Source organism: Notamacropus eugenii, chromosome 6 (assembly GCF_028372415.1).
Source record: "Notamacropus eugenii isolate mMacEug1 chromosome 6, mMacEug1.pri_v2, whole genome shotgun sequence".
NCBI lineage: Eukaryota > Metazoa > Chordata > Mammalia > Diprotodontia > Macropodidae > Notamacropus > Notamacropus eugenii.
The window spans coordinates 133,887,241-133,908,944 of record NC_092877.1 but is presented as its reverse complement, the minus strand read 5'-3'; the positions used below and the strand labels follow the sequence as shown (position 1 = coordinate 133,908,944).

The 21,704-nt window shown below is 38.8% G+C and overlaps 1 protein-coding gene across 3 annotated transcripts; it reads left to right on the top strand.

The window, feature by feature from the left end:
• Nucleotides 1-1,106: 1,106 nt before the first annotated feature.
• PCDH18 (protocadherin 18) lies at nt 1,107-17,163 on the top strand. Of its 3 annotated transcripts, XM_072621050.1 has the most exons (5): nt 1,107-1,591; nt 1,802-4,322; nt 6,078-6,166; nt 6,280-6,443; nt 15,248-17,163. In XM_072621050.1, exons 2-5 carry the CDS (start codon nt 1,836-1,838, stop codon nt 15,913-15,915), a joined length of 3,408 nt encoding a protein of 1,135 aa, XP_072477151.1. In that variant the 5' UTR covers nt 1,107-1,591; nt 1,802-1,835; the 3' UTR covers nt 15,916-17,163. The 3 variants fall into 3 exon arrangements, with proteins under 3 accessions (XP_072477151.1, XP_072477150.1, XP_072477152.1); XM_072621049.1 differs by having other exon boundaries at nt 1,107-4,322; XM_072621051.1 differs by having other exon boundaries at nt 1,110-4,322; nt 6,081-6,166.
• The last annotated feature ends 4,541 nt before the right edge of the window (nt 17,164-21,704 follow it).

Genomic DNA, 21,704 nt, shown 5'->3' with positions numbered 1-21,704 from the left:
AGACTGAGAGTTTTACATCAGATTCCAAAGGATTTAGAAGTACAAGGAATTAAGTTCTGGCTTGTTTAATTCTTTTCTACCTATATATGCTTCAGGGTTGTATTTGTTGGTGTGTGTGTTTTAAAACACATATGTATTATTTGTGTATTTGTGTACATGTATGTATGCATATGTTTGTATTATCTATTTGTATCTATCTTTGTATCTATTTATCTATCTATTTACCTACCTATCCATCTAATAGTTCTTGTGAGCAACAGAGGTATTGCAGATTTTCCCCTTATAGGTGATGTAGATAGCTGCCCCTTGGGATATTTTTGAAGCATTTAATATGGGTAGGATATGCTTTACTAGAAAATGTCATGCTTGAACATGAATGGCCTTTTTTCACCCAAGATGAAAAGGAATTTTTGGAGGACAGAGGAAACAAAATAAACACATATAGATGTAGATCATGTGCTGAAATCTAGGGAGGCAGAGGGGATGGGGGCAAATGGAATATGTTGTCATGAAGTAACTTCTCTATCCCACAGTTTTCTTCTGCTAGTCAATTGGGAGCAAGGTCTTGAAGGAATGGCATTAAAATGAAAAAGAAACAGAAAATAAGGGAAGATCTTTTTTTCTTCCTAAGTTGACTCTTTAAGACATTGATTTATTCAATAAAGGTTGCTTCAGCACTTTATTTAAGGACAAAAAAAATGAGGGGGCACCTCAATTTGCTCCCCCCTCAAAAATAAAACCAGGAAGATCCAACTATTAATAGTGAGGGAGGATTGAGAAGCCGCATATCCAGAGCTAGCCAACCCCCACTTGCATTTTATTAAACTCCTCTCGGAACAAAATGCACTCAGAAAGAAAGAAAAGAAGTGAAAATAGGACTTGAAAACTATGCAGAGCAGAAGGATGATGATCGCATGTTTGCAGAAGAAAGCAGCCTAATTAAGATTACAAGAACAATTTCAAGTGTCATATAAATAAAGACACGACCCGAAGTTGATTTAAAGTTTTTCTTCAGTAATTTGTCTCCTCTTTGTTGTGGCACGCTCTAAGAAAGTGAATGCAGTAAAATGAAGGGGGGGAGGTGTGTGGTGGAGGGGAGGGAGGAGCCCAGCGGAAAGAAGGCAAGAGGGAAGGAATAGCTATCATCCTCCTCCAGCCTCCCCAGCCCTTCCCCCAGCCCCCAGGATCTTCCAGCTCTCCCCCTCTCCCTTGTTCTCCCTCTCCCTCTCTCTTTCCCTCTTTTGTGACTCCACCAGCCTTTGATTTGGGAGTGCGCTGATTGGCTGGAAGCGTTTCAACACATGCCGGGCAAAAAAAGCTTTGTCTGAGTTGAACTGAAGTTATACAGATTTTAGACTGGAGTCAGCAATCAAGGGTGTTTAGTCTGCAGCCGAGCAGTGAAAGAGGGGGAAAGGATCTCTCAGGAAAGATACGCTGCAGACTCGCTCGGCGGGCATCCTGCATTAATGGATACGGACTGCTCAAGGGAGGAAGGACTGATGTGACACATTTCTGCCTGGAAAAGGGAACAGCGGAGAAGATATGCCTGGAATCAGCTTACGTGCAGAGCAGAGCTGGAAGTCTTGACATGGTGTGTATAAACCAGGCTTTTTAATTCTTTTTAAAATATATATATATTTTTTAATAAGAAGTTTGTGAAAGGTTAATTGTTCTACTGGGTTAGAAAGAGCGGTCTTCAAGTTTAAGGAACCAGATGTAGACTGGGTTTAAGTGTCCTGAGGAAGTTAAAAGGACTGCTATTGTTTTCTTTTTTTTTTCCTTTTTTTTTCTTTTCTTCAAGTTCTTGAGAGAGGTGAATTGCAGAAACTCACCCAATGCACCAAATGAGTTGGACGATGCACTTTATAGGCTTTTTTGCACTGTCCCTGTTGTCTTTCAAGGGAGACGTGCTGGGCAAGAATTTGAAATACAGGATTTATGAGGAACAGAGGGTTGGCTCGGTCATTGCGAGACTCTCGGAAGATGTGGCTGATGTTCTATTTAAACTCCCTAATCCGACTACGGTGCGATTCCGAGCGATGCAAAGGGGGAATTCTCCTTTACTCACAGTCCGAGAGGATAACGGGGAAATCAGCATAGGGGCGAAAATTGACCGGGAACAACTCTGCCAGAAAAACTTGAACTGTTCCATTGAGTTCGATGTGATCACTCTGCCCACGGATAATCTGCAGCTTTTCCACATTGAAGTGGAGGTGTTGGATATTAATGACAATTCTCCCCAGTTTTCCCGACCTCTCATCCCCATTGAGATATCCGAGAGCGCAGCTGTCGGGACTCGGATACCCTTGGATAGCGCGTTCGATCCAGATGTTGGGGAGAACTCTCTCCACACGTACTCTCTATCTCCTAATGACTTTTTTAGTATCGAGGTGCGTACTAGGACGGATGGGGCGAAATATGCGGAGCTCATTGTGGTGAGAGAATTGGATAGGGAGCTGAAGTCCAGCTATGAACTCCAGCTCACTGCCTCTGATATGGGAGTGCCTCAGAGGTCTGGATCTTCCATCCTCAAAATAAGCATTTCGGACTCTAATGACAACAGTCCTGTTTTTGAGAAACAATCTTACGTAATACAGCTATTGGAGAACTCCCCAGTGGGGACTTTACTCCTAGACCTGAATGCCACTGATCCAGATGAGGGCGCTAATGGGAAAATTGTGTATTCCTTCAGCAGTCATGTGTCTCCCAAAATTATAGAGACTTTTAAGATTGATTCTGAAAGAGGCCATTTGACCCTTTTCAAGCAAGTGGACTATGAGACCACCAAATCCTATGAAATTGATGCTCAGGCCCAGGATATGGGCCCCAATTCAATTCCAGCTCACTGCAAAATCATCATTAAGGTTGTAGATGTGAATGACAATAAGCCTGAAATTAACATAAACCTGATGTCTCCTGGCAAAGAGGAAATATCTTATGTTTTTGAAGGGGATCCTATCGACTCATTTGTTGCTTTGGTCAGGGTACAAGACAAGGATTCTGGACTGAATGGAGAAATAGTTTGCAAACTTCATGGACATGGTCACTTTAAACTTCAGAAGACCTATGAAAATAATTATTTGATCTTGACTAATGCCACACTGGACAGAGAAAAGAGATCTGAATATAGTTTGACTGTAATTGCAGAGGACAGGGGAACCCCTAGTCTCTCAACAGTGAAACACTTCACTGTCCAAATCAATGATGTAAATGACAATCCACCCCATTTCCAGAGAAGCCGATATGAATTTGTCATCTCTGAGAATAATTCTCCGGGGGCATATATCACTTCTGTCACAGCCACTGATCCTGACCTAGGAGAAAATGGACAGGTCACCTATACTATTTTGGAGAGTTTTATTCTTGGAAGTTCCATAACTACCTATGTAACCATCGACCCATCTAATGGAGCCATCTATGCCCTCAGAATCTTTGATCATGAAGAAGTAAGTCAGATTGCTTTTGTGGTTGAAGCCAGGGATGGGGGAAGTCCAAACCAACTTGTCAGCAATACCACAGTTGTGCTCACTATCATTGATGAAAATGACAATATCCCTGTGATTGTAGGCCCTGCACTTCGAAATAATTCAGCGGAAATCCCCATCCCTAAAGGGGCTGAAAGTGGCTTCCATATTACCAGAATAAGGGCTGTAGACCGGGACTCTGGTATGAATGCAGAACTAAGTTGTTCCATAGTAGCAGGCAATGAAGACAATATATTTGTCATAGACCCCAAATCATGTGACATCTATACCAATGTGAGCATGGAGTCCACTCCACACACTGAATGGGAGCTTACTGTACTTGTCCAAGATAAAGGCAGTCCCCAGCTCCATACCAAAGCATTTTTGAAGTGTTCAGTTTTTGAGTTTGTTGAATCAGTGACAAGTACAGCAATGACCTCGGTTAGTCAGACCTCTATGGATGTCTCTATGATAATTATTATCTCCTTGGGAGCTATCTGTGCAGTCTTATTGGTCATCATGGTTCTTTTTGCAACCCGGTGCAACAGAGAAAAGAAAGACAACCGATCCTACAACTGTAGGGTTGCAGAATCTACTTACCAGCATCATCCAAAAAGACCCTCCAGACAGATTCACAAAGGAGATATTACTCTAGTGCCTACAATTAATGGCACTTTGCCCATTAGATCCCATCATAGATCATCTCCTTCTTCTTCTCCCACTCTGGAAAGAGGACAGATGAGCAGTCGACAGAGTCACCACAGCCACCAGTCACTCAATAGCCTAGTGACAATCTCATCAAACCATGTGCCTGAGAATTTCTCACTGGAACTCACTCATGCTACTCCTGCTGTTGAGGTAAGATCCTCTACTATGGCATCTAAGTCCATTCATTATTACACAACCAGAATTAGGGCATTAGTACATTTCAATCTTAAAATGGTTTTTATAAATACTAAAAATATTCTATTCTTAATCCATAGAAAATTGAGCATAATATAAATTCAATATAAGGCAATTAAAATAGAGTAAACCTACAAATAACATAGATGTGCATTTATATGTATACTTATGTGGATATTTATGCATATGTGTGTGTGGGTAAATAGATGTAGGTATGCATATACTCATGTGTATATCATACAATAGCTGGTATTGGTCTATCTATCTATATGCATTATATGCATGGACACACGAATATATCCTCAAATTAGAAATGATGAAACTGAGGTAAAGAGAATTTAAATGACCAGGGTCACTCGGCATATACAGCATATGCACATATATGTGTGCGCACATGTGTATGCACACATATACATACACATGTGTGTATATATACATACATGTGCATGCATATGTGTTATATTACCTGTTTATATATACAAACTATAGATGTATGTATATATGTATAAATATACACATATATAAATATACACAGAGAGATTTAGAGTGAGGAACACTATTTTCCATTTTCCTTCTATGTGAAATAGCAATGGAATTAGAGTAAGTATAGTACTTGTATTCAAAATCCACCAATAACCTGTTTGGCTTTGAGCAAGTCAATTAATCATCTTGGGCCTCAGATGGTCTCATCTGTAAAATGATGAGTTCAGACTAGATGACCATTGAAGATTCTTGTAACTCTGAATCAGTAATCCTACTGTCCAAATACATTTTACATGAAATCATGAATTTTCAAGCTGTAGAGGTTACCTCATCATTTTACAGATGAGACAACAGAGGCCCAGAGAGACTTAGTAGATAACCCAACACAGCAAGGTGATAGAGTCAGGATTGTAAACCAATTCTCCTGTCTGCAATAGGTGTTGCAATAGCCTTTTGGCAGATATAATAGTACTGTGATCATTTTACTTGGAGATCTTGTAGACCAGAGTCTTACGTAATATGCCCTCAGTATCTTAATATCAATAATTGATCACTTGAATTGGAAATAGAGGCCAATCTGTTTGATCTGACCCTGAAATAGAAATAGATCTATTAGTTATTTAAAGGAAATCTGTTTTTCAATGAAATAATCCAATAAATCTAATTACTGACAAATCTTTAAATTCAGTTGCCATTGATGCTGACACTGAATTAGCAAGATCTTTGAGGTTATGATTTAGTTGCTGGGAAATGACTTGAGAATGTTTATCTTTTGGTGACAGGCAGTGAACCATGCAGATGCTGACTCTAATGTATTCTTTATGCCCGTGAAACTTTAAAGCTGAACTAGCATGTTCACTAAGGAGTAGGAAATAACCAATTCCTCTTTTTTTCCCCATAATATTGAACTTGTGAGAGGCAGTACAGTACAGTGTATAGAAAGATGGCCTCAGGGTCAGAAAAACTTGGGTTCAAGTCTTGCTTCTTATACACACTAGCTCCATGACCCTAGGCAAATCACATAACCTTTCAATGCCCCAGGCAACTTGGCTATGAGTTATAGATGAGCTGCTGATTTGCATAAGAGAATAGATTTCACATCAAGTATTTTCCAGATTGATGAAATCATAGTTCTGGACCCTCATTGTTCCCCTATTTCCCAAAATAGTTCTAGCAGTTATTCAGAATTTAATTTCTAGGACTTGGTGCTTACTATCTTTCTTCCAGCAGGTCTCTCAGCTTCTCTCCATGCTTCATCAGGGCCAATATCAGCCACGACCAAGTTTTCGGGGAAACAAATACTCCAGGAGCTATAGGTAAGAAATTTATTATGATTCTGCTTATTTCTTATGTGGTATCCTCAAACAGAAATGGACAACTTTGAGTAGTAATATCCATACACTCATTATGACCTGATATCTGTCTATAGATATGCCCTTCAAGATATGGATAAATTCAGCTTGAAGGACAGTGGCCGGGGTGACAGTGAAGCAGGGGACAGTGATTATGATCTGGGTCGCGATTCTCCAATAGACCGGCTACTTGGGGAAGGTTTCAGTGACCTCTTCCTCACTGATGGAAGAATTCCTGCAGGTAAGAATGTAATGAATAGCTGTGTAATGAGTAGCTATTTCCAGGACTCTCTAAATGATATGTCAGTAGAGTGAAAACATTGGGCCCCTTATGTTCTTGCTTTTCCCACTCTTTAATTCCTTCTTTCCATTTTTCCCCCTCTATTCTCTCCAGATAAATATATGTCATCTCCAAAAGCAGGGAGGAAGGTGACACTTAGGATGAAACAATTTAAAATTACTTTTAGCAGCTATTGGCCTTAAGCAGGACACTGTACCCCACCCCTAAACCTCCATGGAGCTCTCTTTCTAAAATTACTGGGTGGACATTTCCATGTAGCCTTATTGTCCTAGTGTATGGTCTTGCCTAGAACTATAATTAAGAAGAAATGTTTCCTATCTTGGGAACTGCTTTTCAGATCCAGAAGCTAAAGTGTAGCAAGAGATACCATATTTTGGTTTCTAAACATAGTAAGGGAAGAACAGATTGACTACCACTGCTAGTTGTTTGGTCCAACCCATTGGGGAAAGAGGGAGAGGGCCCTGAGAGAGCAAGGCTCACTTGAAGATTATGCAGCTACATGGGGATGAGCACAATTGTGCTTGGCTTTTCCTTAGGGCACATTCAAAGAGATAGATGATAGATAGATACAGAGATAGATAGAGAGGTAGATAGATAGATAGATATAGATAGATAGAATGATAGATAGATAAAGTTGTAATAACTTTATGACCCTGTAGATGTAAAATATCTCTTATAACATATAGCATCATTGCTCTAAAACAATGATCACTAACATTTTGTTTTGCCATGGATCCCTTTTGCAGTCTGGTGAAATCTACGAACCCCAAATGTATATGATAATATACATAGGATTGCAAAGGGAACCAATCATATTAAAATGCAATTCTCTCTCTCTGTCTCTCTCTCTCTCTGTCTCTCTCTGTCTCCCTGTCTCTGTCTCTGTCTCTCTGTGTCTCTCTCTGTCTCTTTCTCTCTCTTTCTCTCTCTCTCCTCCTATCTCTCCCTCTCTCCTTCTTGGATCCAGGTTAAGAATCTCTACTCTAGAACTATGATGCAAACAGACTTCTACAGGCCCCAGAGAATTAGTGCATATCCCTTGAATTTTAGTTGTGGAAAAATGGTTAAAGTGTAATATGATTTTCACTTAAAAATGAAAAAAATGAGGTACAATGAAATTCAATAAGCTGTTCTAAGTCCTGGTAAATACTATGGAATGAAGACATAAATAATTGGTGTCTGATACTAAAGCAAAAGCTAAGAAAAGCAGGGTAAAAAGGTAGACAAGAAGGTCACAAGTCATAGAACACAGAGGCAGAAAGGACCATTGAGGCCTTAGCCCATCCCCTTCACATTATAGATGAACATACTGAGACCTAGAAACAGGAAGTTTGAGCGACCCTGGACAAGAAGTCTTCTGGTGTCTAGGACTCTGTATCTTCTGGCATTTTCAGAATCAAGATCTACAGTTCTTTCCAATATTGTATAAAATAACTCAGTGGCATTACATATGAAAATTGTGTCTATCATACATAATCACATTAACATGTTAAGGGAAATACAAATCCATAGTTTGACTAGTCATTGAATAAATCACTTTTTGGCCTATTTTCTTCCATTCACTACATTTCAAGGATAGGCTCTGCTATAGCCATCTAATTGAGACAGTGACCTATATAATAGTCATTCTATTTCTAATACAATAGCCATTTCAGGGTCCTCTGTTCTTCAAAAGGGTTCCTATATTATAAGAGAAGATTAATTGGGGAAGGATTAACATGGCTTATCATCATCATCATCATCATCTTGATAAGATTGTCCAAAGAAGAATAAAATAGGGCACAATAGATTGAATCATTCAATTCATAGATCATGTTTTCCTCACAAACATTATCTATTTTAAAAAATAGAGTAGTACACAACCAACAAATCTTGATTTAGATTGGAGGGGAAAGAGGAAAACAACCTTGCTTTGGGGAAAGTTGCCAATAAATTCATTGTACCCACTCATAACATGAACTCTATAAAAGATATCGTCAACTCTGTTTTTAATTCAAGATCAAATTTCCTTATTTAAGTATCTTCAGTGTATTTCCATAATTGTCCATACGTTGTGTTGTGGGCAGTGATAAATACCAATCACTCTCTTTATGTAAAAAGGATGTCCTTTCCTTCTTTTCTGAATTCAACACCTTCTCCCTTCAGGGTGCTCTTGAATATAGTTAAGAGTCACAAAATCTCCAAAGGAAGCTCCGTGTGAACATATCCAGAATATTAGTATTTGCTTACCCTATCACTCTTCTTCTGGGTTTTTTCCTTGCCCTGTTAGGTAATTGGAAGGACACAGAGGTGTCATAACTCCATTTCCATCTGTATAGAGCTTCTCAAATCCTCTTCACTCATCTTGAGAATCTCCCTTGTGGGATATTAGATGTATTCACTGACTCCCAGAATTGTAGAGCTTTGAGATTATTAGGCCAAGAAATATAGGATTTGTGGCTGGAAAGGACTTTAAGCGATCTAGTTTGACACTCATTTTGTTGATACAGAGAGTAAAAAGGAGTGATTTACTTCATCAAGATGACAATAGAGTTGAGATTTGAGGCCTTGGTTTCATTTCCCAGTCTTATTCACTTTCCACTGAACATATAGTACTGTATCTTTCATCAGTTGATCAGTCAACAAGTATTCTTTAACAATGCTAAGTTCTAGAGATACAGAGAAAGGTAAAAAAAAATCCCTTCCTCTCAAGCAGTTTATAGCATCTTCAATGTATGAGGCAGTTTCTTTGGAGACTTCAGTTTCACTTACCTCATAAGGCACATTTATGTGTATGTACTGGACCTTATTTTTAATGGTATAGGGAGCTTCCAGTGTGGAAACTTTTTCTATCAATGTATATCAGCACCTGTTCTGTAACTTTCAGTATTAGCAGTTGTATGGGAGCACTAAGAGGTTAAGTTACTTGCTCAGGGATATGAATATGTATGTGTTGGGGTGTGACTCGAAGCTGATTTCCTGACTGTGAGGATAGCTGTCTACCTACATATGTATATAGATATGCATAAATATGCATTCTGTAATTCAGTAAATGAATCTTCTGATTGGATATAGAGTGAAATGAACATTCAGTACCTCATAAAATTCTCCTTAGATGTATCTATCATTCTGATGACATTTGTCTCTTTCTTATAAGTAGATACATATGGTTTAATGCAACAGCTTTCTATCTTGTATCTTTATTGCCTGTCTCTTCCCTCTTTTATCTAATTTGAAATCACAACAGCTGAATTCAGATCCTGGCCCTTGTTCTTTTTTTGTTTTTTTTCTCATTTTTTTTCTCTTAGTCACTCTGCAAAGTTTGACTTCACCTCTCCTACTTTCAGTTTTCTGATTTTTAAAGTCAAGGAATTGGTCTAAATGACTTCTGGTAATCCTTTCTCCTCTAAATCCCTTGATGATCTGGTTATTGACAAATCTTGGCATTCAAAATCTTCTATAACTCTGTTCCCAGGTTACTTGTCCAACTGACACATTCAATAGAATATAAGTTCCTTGACACCTGGAACCAGCTCATGTTTATCAATGTACCTGCATTCCCAAGTACAGAACCTGGCACAAAGAGGTTTATTAAAAACTTGGTGAATTAATATATAATTCCCCTTCCCCCAATAAAGAAAAAAAATCAGGGCAGCCTCCTTATAGTCATTCAGACACATCACTCTCATCCTCACAACCAAATATTTGTCAGTTTTTCTGATACAGAACATTTTTATCTCTCCACCTTCCCCTCCCCACCTATTCAAATGCTAAAAATTGAGTGCTAGGCAGTTGTTAGTTTATTGAGCAGAACGCTGGATTGGAAGTCAAAAAACTAGGTTGAATTCCTAGACTATGCCCTACCAGCTATGTGATTCTGTGCAGGTCTCTCAACTCTTTTTTTTTTTTTTTTACCTTGTTTTCCTTATCTATAAAATGGGGATAACAGCACTTAGACAATTTATCTCATAGATTCATTTATGGAGTATGCCTTTTAAAACTGACAGATGAGCCAATATTGCTATGTCATATTTGTAGCACTGAAACCTGAAAATCCAGAGAGAGTATTCATATTCCATTTTTATCTCAATATTTTGTTAGCAGCTAAGGCCCTAGAGGAAAGATGAGAAATATTAACTAAAGTAGAGGAAATACTCCTCATCACTGCTTTGATTCCTTCTTTCTCACTTACTCTTTTTTGAAGGCTGACCTCCTTTCCCTTCTCTTAGTTCAATACAGCATACTTCATCTTTCCTTTGTGCAGTAAAGATGAAAAGTACTTCTTATCATTCTAACATGCAAAGAATTTATAATTTCTTCAGAGTCTAGAATTTCTCTCAGGATGAGGACTTCCTATGGGAATATAGATTGCTTATTCCCTATAGCTTAATTAGTCATTCCTGGGGTATTGCCTGAAGCACCAAAAAATCAAATATCTAGGGTCACACAGGCAGTCATTGTCAGAAGTAGGAACAGAACATTGATCTCCCCCAATCCTAGTACAGAACTCACAATTATGCCATATTGTATATATCCTTTAATACTTCTGAAATATTCATGGGGCAGAGGCTGCTCTTTTGATGCTTAGTATAATATATACCTCTTTAATAACCCAGTTTTATTCTTTGGCACCATGTTGTTGACCACATTATCTCTGTGTTCAATTCTCTGGAAATTTGACCCGACTCAAGATTCCCAGAAGAATGTGCATTTTTCCTATTATAAATAATAGGAATGATGCTTCATTTAACAATGTAAAACATTTCAAGCATTTTCCAGTTATAAAACTGAAGAAGGACACATCACAGAGGCAAGTTCAATGACATTTTGTCTATTCCCAGGGTTCTATATTTAGAATCAAAGGACTTGGGTACAAATAGAAGCCCTGATGTTTATTACCCAGGTAACCTCCGTTATGCCCTGCTCCTCTTTCCAGAGTTTAATTTCTTTGTCTGCTCAGTGAGAGAGTTGGGTTAGGTGACCTCCAAGTCCCCTTTTGCCTCTATGCTTATGAAGCTAGGATTCCTACCTGCTGAAAATATGACAGAAAGGACATAATAAGATTATCTATCTATCTATCTCTTCTATTTTAAAACTGTCAAATGGGGCATCCAGCATTGTTCAATAACATCAATTTATTAACTCAATTCACCATTTAAATTCAATGAACTTTTCACATTTTTTGAATGAGACATTGTATTCAACACTGCAGATACTAGAAGGAAAAGGGGTCTCTGCTCTGAGGGAGTTCACATAGTATTGGATGATGTAATGTGTAAATGGGAATTCTATGTATGTATGTATATAGATATGCACAAATATGTATTGCATATATAAATACATACGTAGATAAAATAGATATAGTCAATTCTTTGGAAATTTTTGTGCCACTTATGTCCCAAAACAACATATATATCTTTATAAAAAGGTTTGTGTTTATATATATGTTCAATCTGTTATGAATTATGGTAATGATATTTTACTTAAAAATGTAAAACATATAAAGCACTTTTATAAAACTGAAATACATGTGTATATGTACATATGTAATTATATCTATGTATGCATGGACACATGCATATGAGGAAGGATGACTGGATGGATACACACAATTTTGACTAGACCTAACGTATCCTCTTCAGAGCCACAAAAGAGCTTGAACCCAAATCTTCCTACCTCTGTGGTCAGCTTTTATATCCATTCTGAATCTTCTTTCTCAATAAGTGAGGAAGGGGAAAAGCACTGAAAGCCAGGAGGATTAACAGAGACTTTCCATGACAAGTGGCTTCTGAGCTGGGCCTTAAAGGAGAAGGAAGATTTTATAAATAAAATAAGAGTGCAACCCAGGCATAGAGAGCAACCTAGGCAGTGGCATGGCAGGAAGTACAACTCTGAGTTTAAGGAAAATTATGGAGGCCAGTTTGGCTGAAAGTGGCTAGGGAAAAAAGAATAATATGAAATAAGTCTAGAACGTTTGGAGCCAGGCTGTGGAGGGCTTGAAAGGCCAGATTGAGGTTGCATTTTCTTTTTGAGTCAACAGGGAGCCCCATGAGCTTCCTGAGCAGGAGAGTGACGTGGTTAGAGCTGTACTTTTGGAAAATTTGTGGGAAGATGTGTGGGGGATGGAATTTAGGAACACAAAGTAAGAGGTTATGGAAATATTCCAGGCAAGATCCTATTCTTTTAACCTCTTTGGTTATAAGAGATGGAGACCAATAGCTGGTAACTCCTTCTATGCATCCGCAATCCATAAAGTTGGAGATTGACCTTACTTAACTCTCTCTTCACCTTAATTAATTAATTTCCACTCCTTAGTTTTAGAATTTCATGGCAGACTTAATCCAGTGGCTCTCATTGCCTCCTCTCTCTGCCCTACTTTTCTGTCAATTCAATTCAATGAAACGTACATTAATTTAACACTTTTTTTCATCTATAAAATGGGGAGAGAGGTAGACAAGGTGACCTATAAGGTACCACATAGCTCTAATTGTCTTATTCCATGTTACAATCATTGTGCTAGGCACTGGAGGTACATAGAAAAAGGTGAACCAAACCCTTCCCTCCAGAAGTCTAGCTTCCTTGCAGAGTTTCTCATAGGCTAGGCGTTAATACTTATGTCTTAGACTTTTCCTTTTTCTTCCTTCCTATTCTTGCTATCATTCCTGGTCATATGATGCAATGCATATTTATCAAAGATGATTCATGTGCATATATTCCTACATCAAACTTGCGTGTGTTTGCATGTGCATGTGTGTGTGTGAGAGAGAGAGAGACAGAGCGAGAGAGAGAGAGAGACAGAGAGAGAGAGACAGAGAGAGAGAGACAGAGAGAGAGAGAGACAGAGAAAGAGAGAAAGAAAGAGAGAGACCTTCTTTCGACCAAATCAATTGGTCAATTTGACCAATTCTGTCTTATTACCAAACAGTTGACAACTGGGTGATGAACTTTTTGGCCACAGAAATTTGTGAATTGGTCTGCCATGGAGGGGGTTCTGATTTCATTAATATGAAAGGGAAAACCACCCTGATGGAATCTCTGAATTTTTGAAGGATTGATGAAGTGTGGAATCAATGTGCTGAACTGATGCAATGGACTGAAGGAAAGAGAAGATGATGAAGACAGAAAGACAAGGCAGAAATCTTAGCTTAGAAATTCGAAATATAAGATGAGAAGGACTTGAATTAGCAGAGGGAGACAGAATTAACTAGAAATTGCCTGAAAGGAAGGAGAGTATTCCCAAAGGAAAAAAAAATAATAGGGTCTGGAGAGTTGAATTGCTATCAGGAACTTATTGCTAGCAAGGGCTTGGATTTCAGGTTCTTGTCTTGTAGAACAAGCAAATCAGGACTGTGGAGAAGATGTGATGAATGTTAATTTGGCTAAGGGGTAAGTCCCCTGGAAAGCTGCGAGCTGAGGAGGATTTGCAAAGCTTATGAAGGAATAGGGACTCATTCTCACCAGTTCTGTTTTTACAAATACAGCAAACAATGGCTATTGTCATTACTTAAATCAGCCAAGCAACAAGTGACAAACTGAGACCTGGAGAGGTCCTTAGCTTAAGAAGACTAAGGCCTTCCACTGCATCCAGGGCCCTCTCCTGTCCTCCTGGTCTGTATCTTACCACTGGACCCAGATGGCTTTGGAGGAGAAAGTGAGGCTAGTGATTTTACACAGCCCTGCCTCACTTGACTCCAATTCACTTGCAAGTCATGACATCACCCTCCTCATGTCAATTACAACCTTGCTCCATATAGTCATCTCATCCCCAAGACTCTGCTTAACAATTTCTGTTTCCTAAATCTTCGCTCACTTTAGCTCCTTAGTGTTGAATGCCCTGAAATTATTTCATAAGTAGAAATGGACGTAAATAAATACCACTGTCTAGCAATTGTTCATATAATATTCTGTATTGTGGAAGGATTCTCTCATATCTTATACATTTTATATACCAGCTGCCTAGAGCTAGCTAGCAAAAGCAGTGGATAGAGCATAAGGCTTGAAGTCAGGAAGGACTCAATTTAAATTCTCTTTCAGATACTTAATAGCTGTATGATCCTAGAAGGCCATTTAATCACTGTTTGCCTTAGTTTCCTCAATTGTAAAATGGAAATAATAGCGTCTACCTTCCAAGGTTACAGTGAGGATAAAATGAGATAATATTTTAAAGTCCTTTGAAAACCTTAAATCACTAGAGTCCATCATCATTATTATTGGGGAAAATGGATTTAGGGAAATGGAATTGCTGACAGCCACTTAGGAAGATCTTCCTGAAGTAATTCCAGACTCAGGAAACATTAGAGTATTGTACTTGTAATCTGGAAGATCTGAGGTCCAATCACATCTCTCAGCCCTTAGTGGTTGTATGACTATAATCAAACCACTTTAACCTCATTGAGTTTTTCAGTTTTCTCATCTGCAAAATGGGAGGGCTGCACTAGCTAAGCTCTAAGGCTCCTTCCAGATATCACTGTATTCTCTGTTAACTCATGTTGATACTATGTCACTTTAAGCTTATTAAAGCTCAGGTTTTTTTATCTGTAAAGGTGGAATTAATAAAACTTATAGTACGTATGCTACTTGGTTGTTGTAAGGTTCAAAAGACATATATATCAAGGTAAATCTTGAAGTGCTATACCTGTCAGTCATCATCACTATAATTTAAATATTTTTTAATCACACTTTCCGTTTTCTGCATAAATGCCCTTTATGACTCAGACATTTGGCTAACATGGACTATTAACCTGGAACATCTTTTGTGATTGCAGCGATGCGACTATGCACAGATGAATGCAGAATCCTGGGACACTCAGACCAATGTTGGATGCCACCACTTCCTTCCCCATCTTCTGATTATCGAAGCAACATGTTCATCCCAGGAGAAGAATTTCCATCCCAGCCACAACCCCAGCACCCTCATCAGAGTCTAGAAGAGGAATCCCAGCCCCTTGATTCTGGTGAAAAAAAGAAGAGTTTTTCCACCTTTGGGAAAGACGTGCAGAATGAAGAAGATACTGGGGACACATGCACGTCGTCTTTGCTCTCTGAAATGAGCAGTGTGTTTCAGCGCCTGTTACCTCCATCTCTGGACACCTACACTGAGTGCAGTGAGGTGGATCGGGCCAATTCATTAGAGCGTCGAAAGGGAACTCTACCAGCCAAGACTGTGGGTTACCCACAAGGGGTGGCAGCCTGGGCAGCCAGTACCCATTTCCAAAATCCTGCCAACACCACGGGACCCACCCTAGGGACTCACTCAAGCGTGCAGCCTTCTTCCAAATGGCTTCCTGCCATGGAAGAGATCCCTGAAAATTATGAGGAAGATGATTTTGATAATGTACTCAACCATCTCAATGATGGGAAGCATGAACTCATGGATGCCAGTGAGCTGGTGGCAGAGATTAACAAGCTGCTACAAGATGTTCGACAGAGCTAGAGAAGCTTGAAAAAGAAAAAGCATCTTTTTTCCATTTTTATGGAAACAAGGAAAGGGGAAAAAAAGACAGAACTGGCATTGCCAATGTGTTGCATTTATCATAAATGTGTCTGTGTATATGGAATATTAAATACTGTATTTTCATATGTACACAATGCAAGTGTGATTATCTTAATCTGTATTTTAAAAATACATTTGTACCTTATATTTATGTGTAATTTAACAAATAAATTTTATTTTTCTACTCCCATGGCAAGCATGTCTTCCCTAAGTATATAAAAACCAGCCACTATTTGATTCTGGCATATCATCTAGCCACAACAGATGAGGGTACTGCTTCCTATTACTTGTTTGTTTGTGTTGGGTTTTTGGTTTTTAAAGAAAAATAAGCATCTTGTTGCAGAATCAGCCCCACTGAAGTATTATCTAGCCCTCAGTTTCCATTGTGTTTTGAAACTGAATTCTTGGAATAATAAATGAGCAACTTTGGTGAACTTTAACTTTGTTTTTCTTACTATCTTCCTTTGTTTTATCCTGTATTCCCCAACCACACTTCTTGTGCTTGGTTAGTGACTTGGACTCATGTTGGTGTAAGTGAAACCTCAACTCTTGAAAGAATCCATTTGTCTCAAAGCATTCATGTTCGTTCCAAAATCAATGCCAGCACTGAGTTTCAGTCCATCCTTGCAACTAGTTAAAGGTGCTAAAGACAATGGAATCAGTCGTTTGCTTATTGCCTTCCTAGGCTCAACTCTGGACTGACACAGAGAGCCACTTGGGTGTCTCTCCTAAGGTAGTAAATAGAACTTGATTTTTCCTGGATATGTATCCTAATCTCCTCCCACACCCCGCAATCTCTTCCCAGATACTTGAATGTTTTCCTTATTTGCCAAATGGTTTGTTATGATGTTCACTGTTAATTCCCCCATCCCTGTGCATGATTTCATTATAACTTTTATTCTTAGCATAAGAAAGTTTTTTAAGTCACATTTTTGTGTTGTTCTTGTTGGTCTATTTTTGCTTGGTTGTGTTTTAAGCTATGCCTTCTCCTTTATTTATTGTGAAGTTTTATTTGAAATCCTGAATGCCTTGGTAAATGGGTACACTATTACGGTTAGCCCTGCACTGCTCTCGTTTATTACTGAACTACTATTAATGTCATTTCTATGAATAAAAATGTCATTCTTGTACTACCCAGTAACTGACTGTCAATGGAAATAAATGGAAAATGAAAACAAAGCTAAAAAATTGTCCCTAATTTAGACCTTTCTCCCTGTGTTTGTTCCAGAGACATCCATTCTTTGGAAGGTTTAAGTCAGTGCAAGCAGAGGGCTGATGGGGTAGGGTGGCTTCAAGAAGTTCAGGAACTCTGAAAATCAGAAATAAACCAAAAAAAAAAAAAACCTCAATGTTAGCCATTAATCATTTCAACAATGCTGTGAGGTGGGGCACACCAGAAAATAGCAAACTGCTGCCCATCTAGTTTCTAAAATGATTTGAACCTTTAAAGAAAGTTGAAATAAAGATCTCAAGAAAGACAACATGGCACAGGAAAGTGGTAGAGATGTCTTAGTGAAAGGAAGACTTGGATTCATGTCCTGCCTGGTATCTATGGCCAAGTCACAATCTAAATAAAAGCTCCACTGCTTCAGTGGAGGGAGTGGTAGAAATCGCAAGGCTGGAGACCTTTTCTTACTCCCCAGCCACCAATAAAATGGACCTAAAGAAAAATAAAATAATAGATTATATTTGTTAAGCTCTCTCCTAACTAAAAGTTAAAGGATTTTTAAATAGCACACAATTTATCCTTCAGATTTTTCTTTATCAGAATTTCTTTTTTCAGGATCTGTTTACATATCAGCCTAATACACACATATGGCATGTATATGTATGTACACATACACACGTACACATTATATATATATATATATATATATATATTCGTGAGATAAGAAGTATATAATATTACTTTTCAGTTCATATAGATAGGGACATTATTAACTAGAAAATATAATTGATTTAGCAGGGAATGGAGCCTAAATACAACTTTAAACTTGACTAGATCTTTTTATAGTTTTATAGTTGATCTCCACCCCACACCCATCAATCAACCCCTACTCAATTTATAGAGGGAAAGCCCTTAGGGGCTAACAGTCTTGCTTGAGGCCAAACAAACAGGTAGAAACAAACAGAACTGAAATTAGAACTTACCTAGACCGTCAAACTCCTGCTGTATGGTCTACTGTATGTATGCACTATATGTACTAGCAACAGGCAAGCTGCTCATTGTATTTTCCATTCCAGGATGAGAGATGGACATTTGGGAAGAAGTCAAACTCAAGTGTGTGTATGTGTGTGTGTGTGTGTGTGTCCTCAGAAATATGGTTGCAAAAATTCTAAGGTTTTTACATGATGCTTTGCCTTCTTATGGATGATCACAGAGTCTGTATAACAGGACATCATTCAGAAATTTTCTTAAAAACACAAACCAACACAAACCAGCCAAAGTAACTACAATAAATGAAGAAGTTAGGCACTACATATGACTCATGCACACACGTTTGTAATATAGATAGATTAAGTATATATGCACATATACATGCATACTATAAATATATATATATATATATACATAATACATGCATACACACACACACTATATGTATGTATATATATAATGTACATAGATAAATAAGATTTCGATTTAGGGAATTCTTAAATGAGTAAAATCTTTTTAACACATACACATATTCTTGCTCCTTTCTCTGATAATTATGTGTGTATTTTGTCGTATGCACACCTACATTTGTCATTTCATCAGTATGATCAGTGTAGGAAATCCTTAGTGTGAGGAAGCTCACTCAACCAATACAAATGAGCAGCTGCTAAGAGGTTAAGTGACTGTGCCAGAGTCATACACCCACCATGGGTCAGAAGTGAGATTTGTACCCAATTCTTTCTGCCTCTGGATCCACTCTATCCACATCATGATGCCTTTTCTTAAACAACACAAGAGTGATCCATGTCCATATTTGCTCAAACAGTCTTTTTCTCCTTTGTCTCTCCCAGCATTCTCCACTCTCTGACTTCTTCCTTTATTAATAAACTAAGTGAAACAAAAGAGGCAGTGTGGTAGAGAAGAAGATCCCTGGGTTTGGAGAAGGGAGAAACAGGAGACTTGGAGCTGAAATTCAGCCTCAAAGAGGTGACTCTCTGCGTGGCCACAGGCAAGTCATATAGTCCCCTTGATAGCAGGTAGGAAGGAAAGAAACATTTAAGTGTTTATCATCTGCCAAGGGGTGTATGGAGTATTTAGGAGGTCTAACATCTCTGGTGTGAGGGCTTCCTGAGCCTTTTTCAGGGCTGCTTATCCACCTTTGGCGTCTACCTGCCATCCAACTCTCACCTGTGGCTCCAAGAAGCTGTAATATATGCAGTGACCACACCCTGGTAAAATTGTCTCTGTAGACAGGCTAAATCAGGTTGAAAGTAACTGACAGCCTCAAAGCCGTTGGTGAGTTAGGACAATGTCTACCCCAAGCATGTGAAGACTTCCCTCTCAAGAATGGGTGGAAGACAACATGTTTCTTTTCTTCCCTAATGGGCATGGAGGCAGGTATTGTGCAGCACTCAGAGACTTATCAGACATCAAAGACACCAAGGTCATTCACTGCATCCTGGGCCATCACCAGTCATTTTGTATTGCTAACAGACTTCACTAATTCTTGAAGACAGAGTGAAGCTGATTGCTTTGTGCAATTCTACCTCATTTAAATCCAATTCAGACACAAGTGGTCATCCCATGATTTCATTGGTCTTCTTTGAAAGTGAAAAGCATTGCATTGAGTGTTCTATAAATATAATCTCATTTGATCCTCCCAACAATCCTTAGAGATAGGCACTTTTATTAGGAAACAGAGGCAGATAGAGATTAAGTAATTTGTCCAGGATCACACAGTTGTAAGCATCTGGGGCTAAATTTGAATTCAGGTCTTCCTGATTATCTACTGAGCCAGCATTGAGGTCCATTTTCTCATCTCTGAAACAAGGGCATTAATACTTGTTCAAGCTAACTCACAGGGTCATTGTAAGGATGAAAAGAGGCAATGCATGCAGAGGGTACCATGTCCTACAGAGAGCACCATCTTTGTTCCATCAAAAATGGCTGCTTGGGTGAGTCCAGGCTACCAAACTTTGAGACTTCTCTGACCTCCTTCAAGTCCCAGATTAAGTCCCATCTTCACCAATACGTCTTCCCCAGTCCTTTAAATTCTAGCGCCTTCCCTCTGTTAATTATTTCCTACTGGCCCTGGATATCACCTGTTTGTACATAAGTGTTTACAAATTGTCTCTTCCGTTACATTGTGAAATCTTAGAGGGTAGGGGCTTCCTCTTGCTAATCAGGAGAAGACCTGTGCAACTTTTCCTTTTTCTACCATCATAATTATGAAGACAGACTTGCACAATACTACTTATCTCCAAGATCTAAAATCAACAGCAACAATTTCTCATATTTCTACAGAGCTTTAAGGCTGACAGAGCACTTTTCTCCTTCAATGCACTTCGGATTAGCTGGGGGAAATAACTTCATCCCCATTCTTAACAGTGAAGAAAATTAGTTTCAGAGAGATTAAACAGCCACCCTTGGTCAAAAAGGGAGTACTTGTCAGAAATGGGACTTCAAGTTCAATTGTTTTCTACCCTACAGAGAATCATTTTATTAGATTTATTTTTAGGCAGAATAATGTATCCTAGTTTACCCATGAGGTAGAAGGAGACAGCTGTTCATTTTCCAGTTATTGTAACTTTCCAGGCTAATTTTTCATTGTTCCCCTTCCCATAATCTGCATTCCAGTTTTATCTAGCTTCCTTGTCCTTGGAATTCAGTGTTCCATCTCCTGCTCACTGTCATTCACTCTTCATATCCAATCTATCGTCAAGGGCTTCAACATGTCTCAAATACACCTCTTCTTTCTTCTGGGGCAGGTCATTGTCTCCTCACACTTGGACTATTCCAATAGCCTGCTGGTTGTACTGCTTGCTACAAAGCACTTCCTACTCCAAGCCATCCTGTCTTCAGCTGCCAAAGTGATTTCCCTAAAACTCAGGTGGACAATGGCATCTCCCTACTCAACAAACTCCAGGAGCTTCCTATCACCTCCAGAATGAAATGCAGAATCCTCTGTTTGGTATTCAAAGACCTTTATGGCCTATTCCCTACCCACTTTTCCATTTTTCTTACACCTTACACCCTGATGGACTCTGTGGATGTGGGCTATTTGGACCCCATGACACTTAGCTTGACTCATTTTCTCTGGCTATTTCCTGTGTCTGGAATGTTATTCCTTCTCATCTCCACTTTGTGACTTTCCTGGCTTTCTTCAACTCCCAGTTTAAGCCCATCTTCACCAGGAAGCCTTTCCCAATCCTTCTTAATTGTAATGCCTTCCCTCTGCTAATTATTTCCTACTGATACTGTATCACCTATTTGTATATAATTGTTTGTGAATTGTTTCTCCCATTGGATTGTAAGATCTGAGAGGGTGGAAACTTTCTCCTACCTTTCTTTGCATCCTTAGTGCTTAGAATAGTGCCTGATTTATTGGAGGACTGACTGTTTCCAAACTTCTGCACAGGTTGATTGATCCCCATGCCTGGAATGTGCTTCCTCCTCATTTTGACCTTTTAGAATCCATCACTGCCTTTCAGTTGCAGCTTGGAGTTCCCCTCATATCAGATTTCTTCTTGATCTTCCTGGTTTTTAATGTTCCCAACTTTCTCCAAACAAT

Bases quoted from the DNA above. Each gene is read 5' to 3' on its own strand.
- PCDH18 (XM_072621050.1), top strand. From the start codon at position 1,836: ATGCACCAAATGAGTTGGACGATGCACTTTATAGGCTTTTTTGCACTG. The intron at 4,323-6,077 runs GTAAGATCCTCT...TCTTTCTTCCAG, and splicing joins ATGCTACTCCTGCTGTTGAG to CAGGTCTCTCAGCTTCTCTC. The intron at 6,167-6,279 runs GTAAGAAATTTA...ATCTGTCTATAG, and splicing joins AAATACTCCAGGAGCTATAG to ATATGCCCTTCAAGATATGG.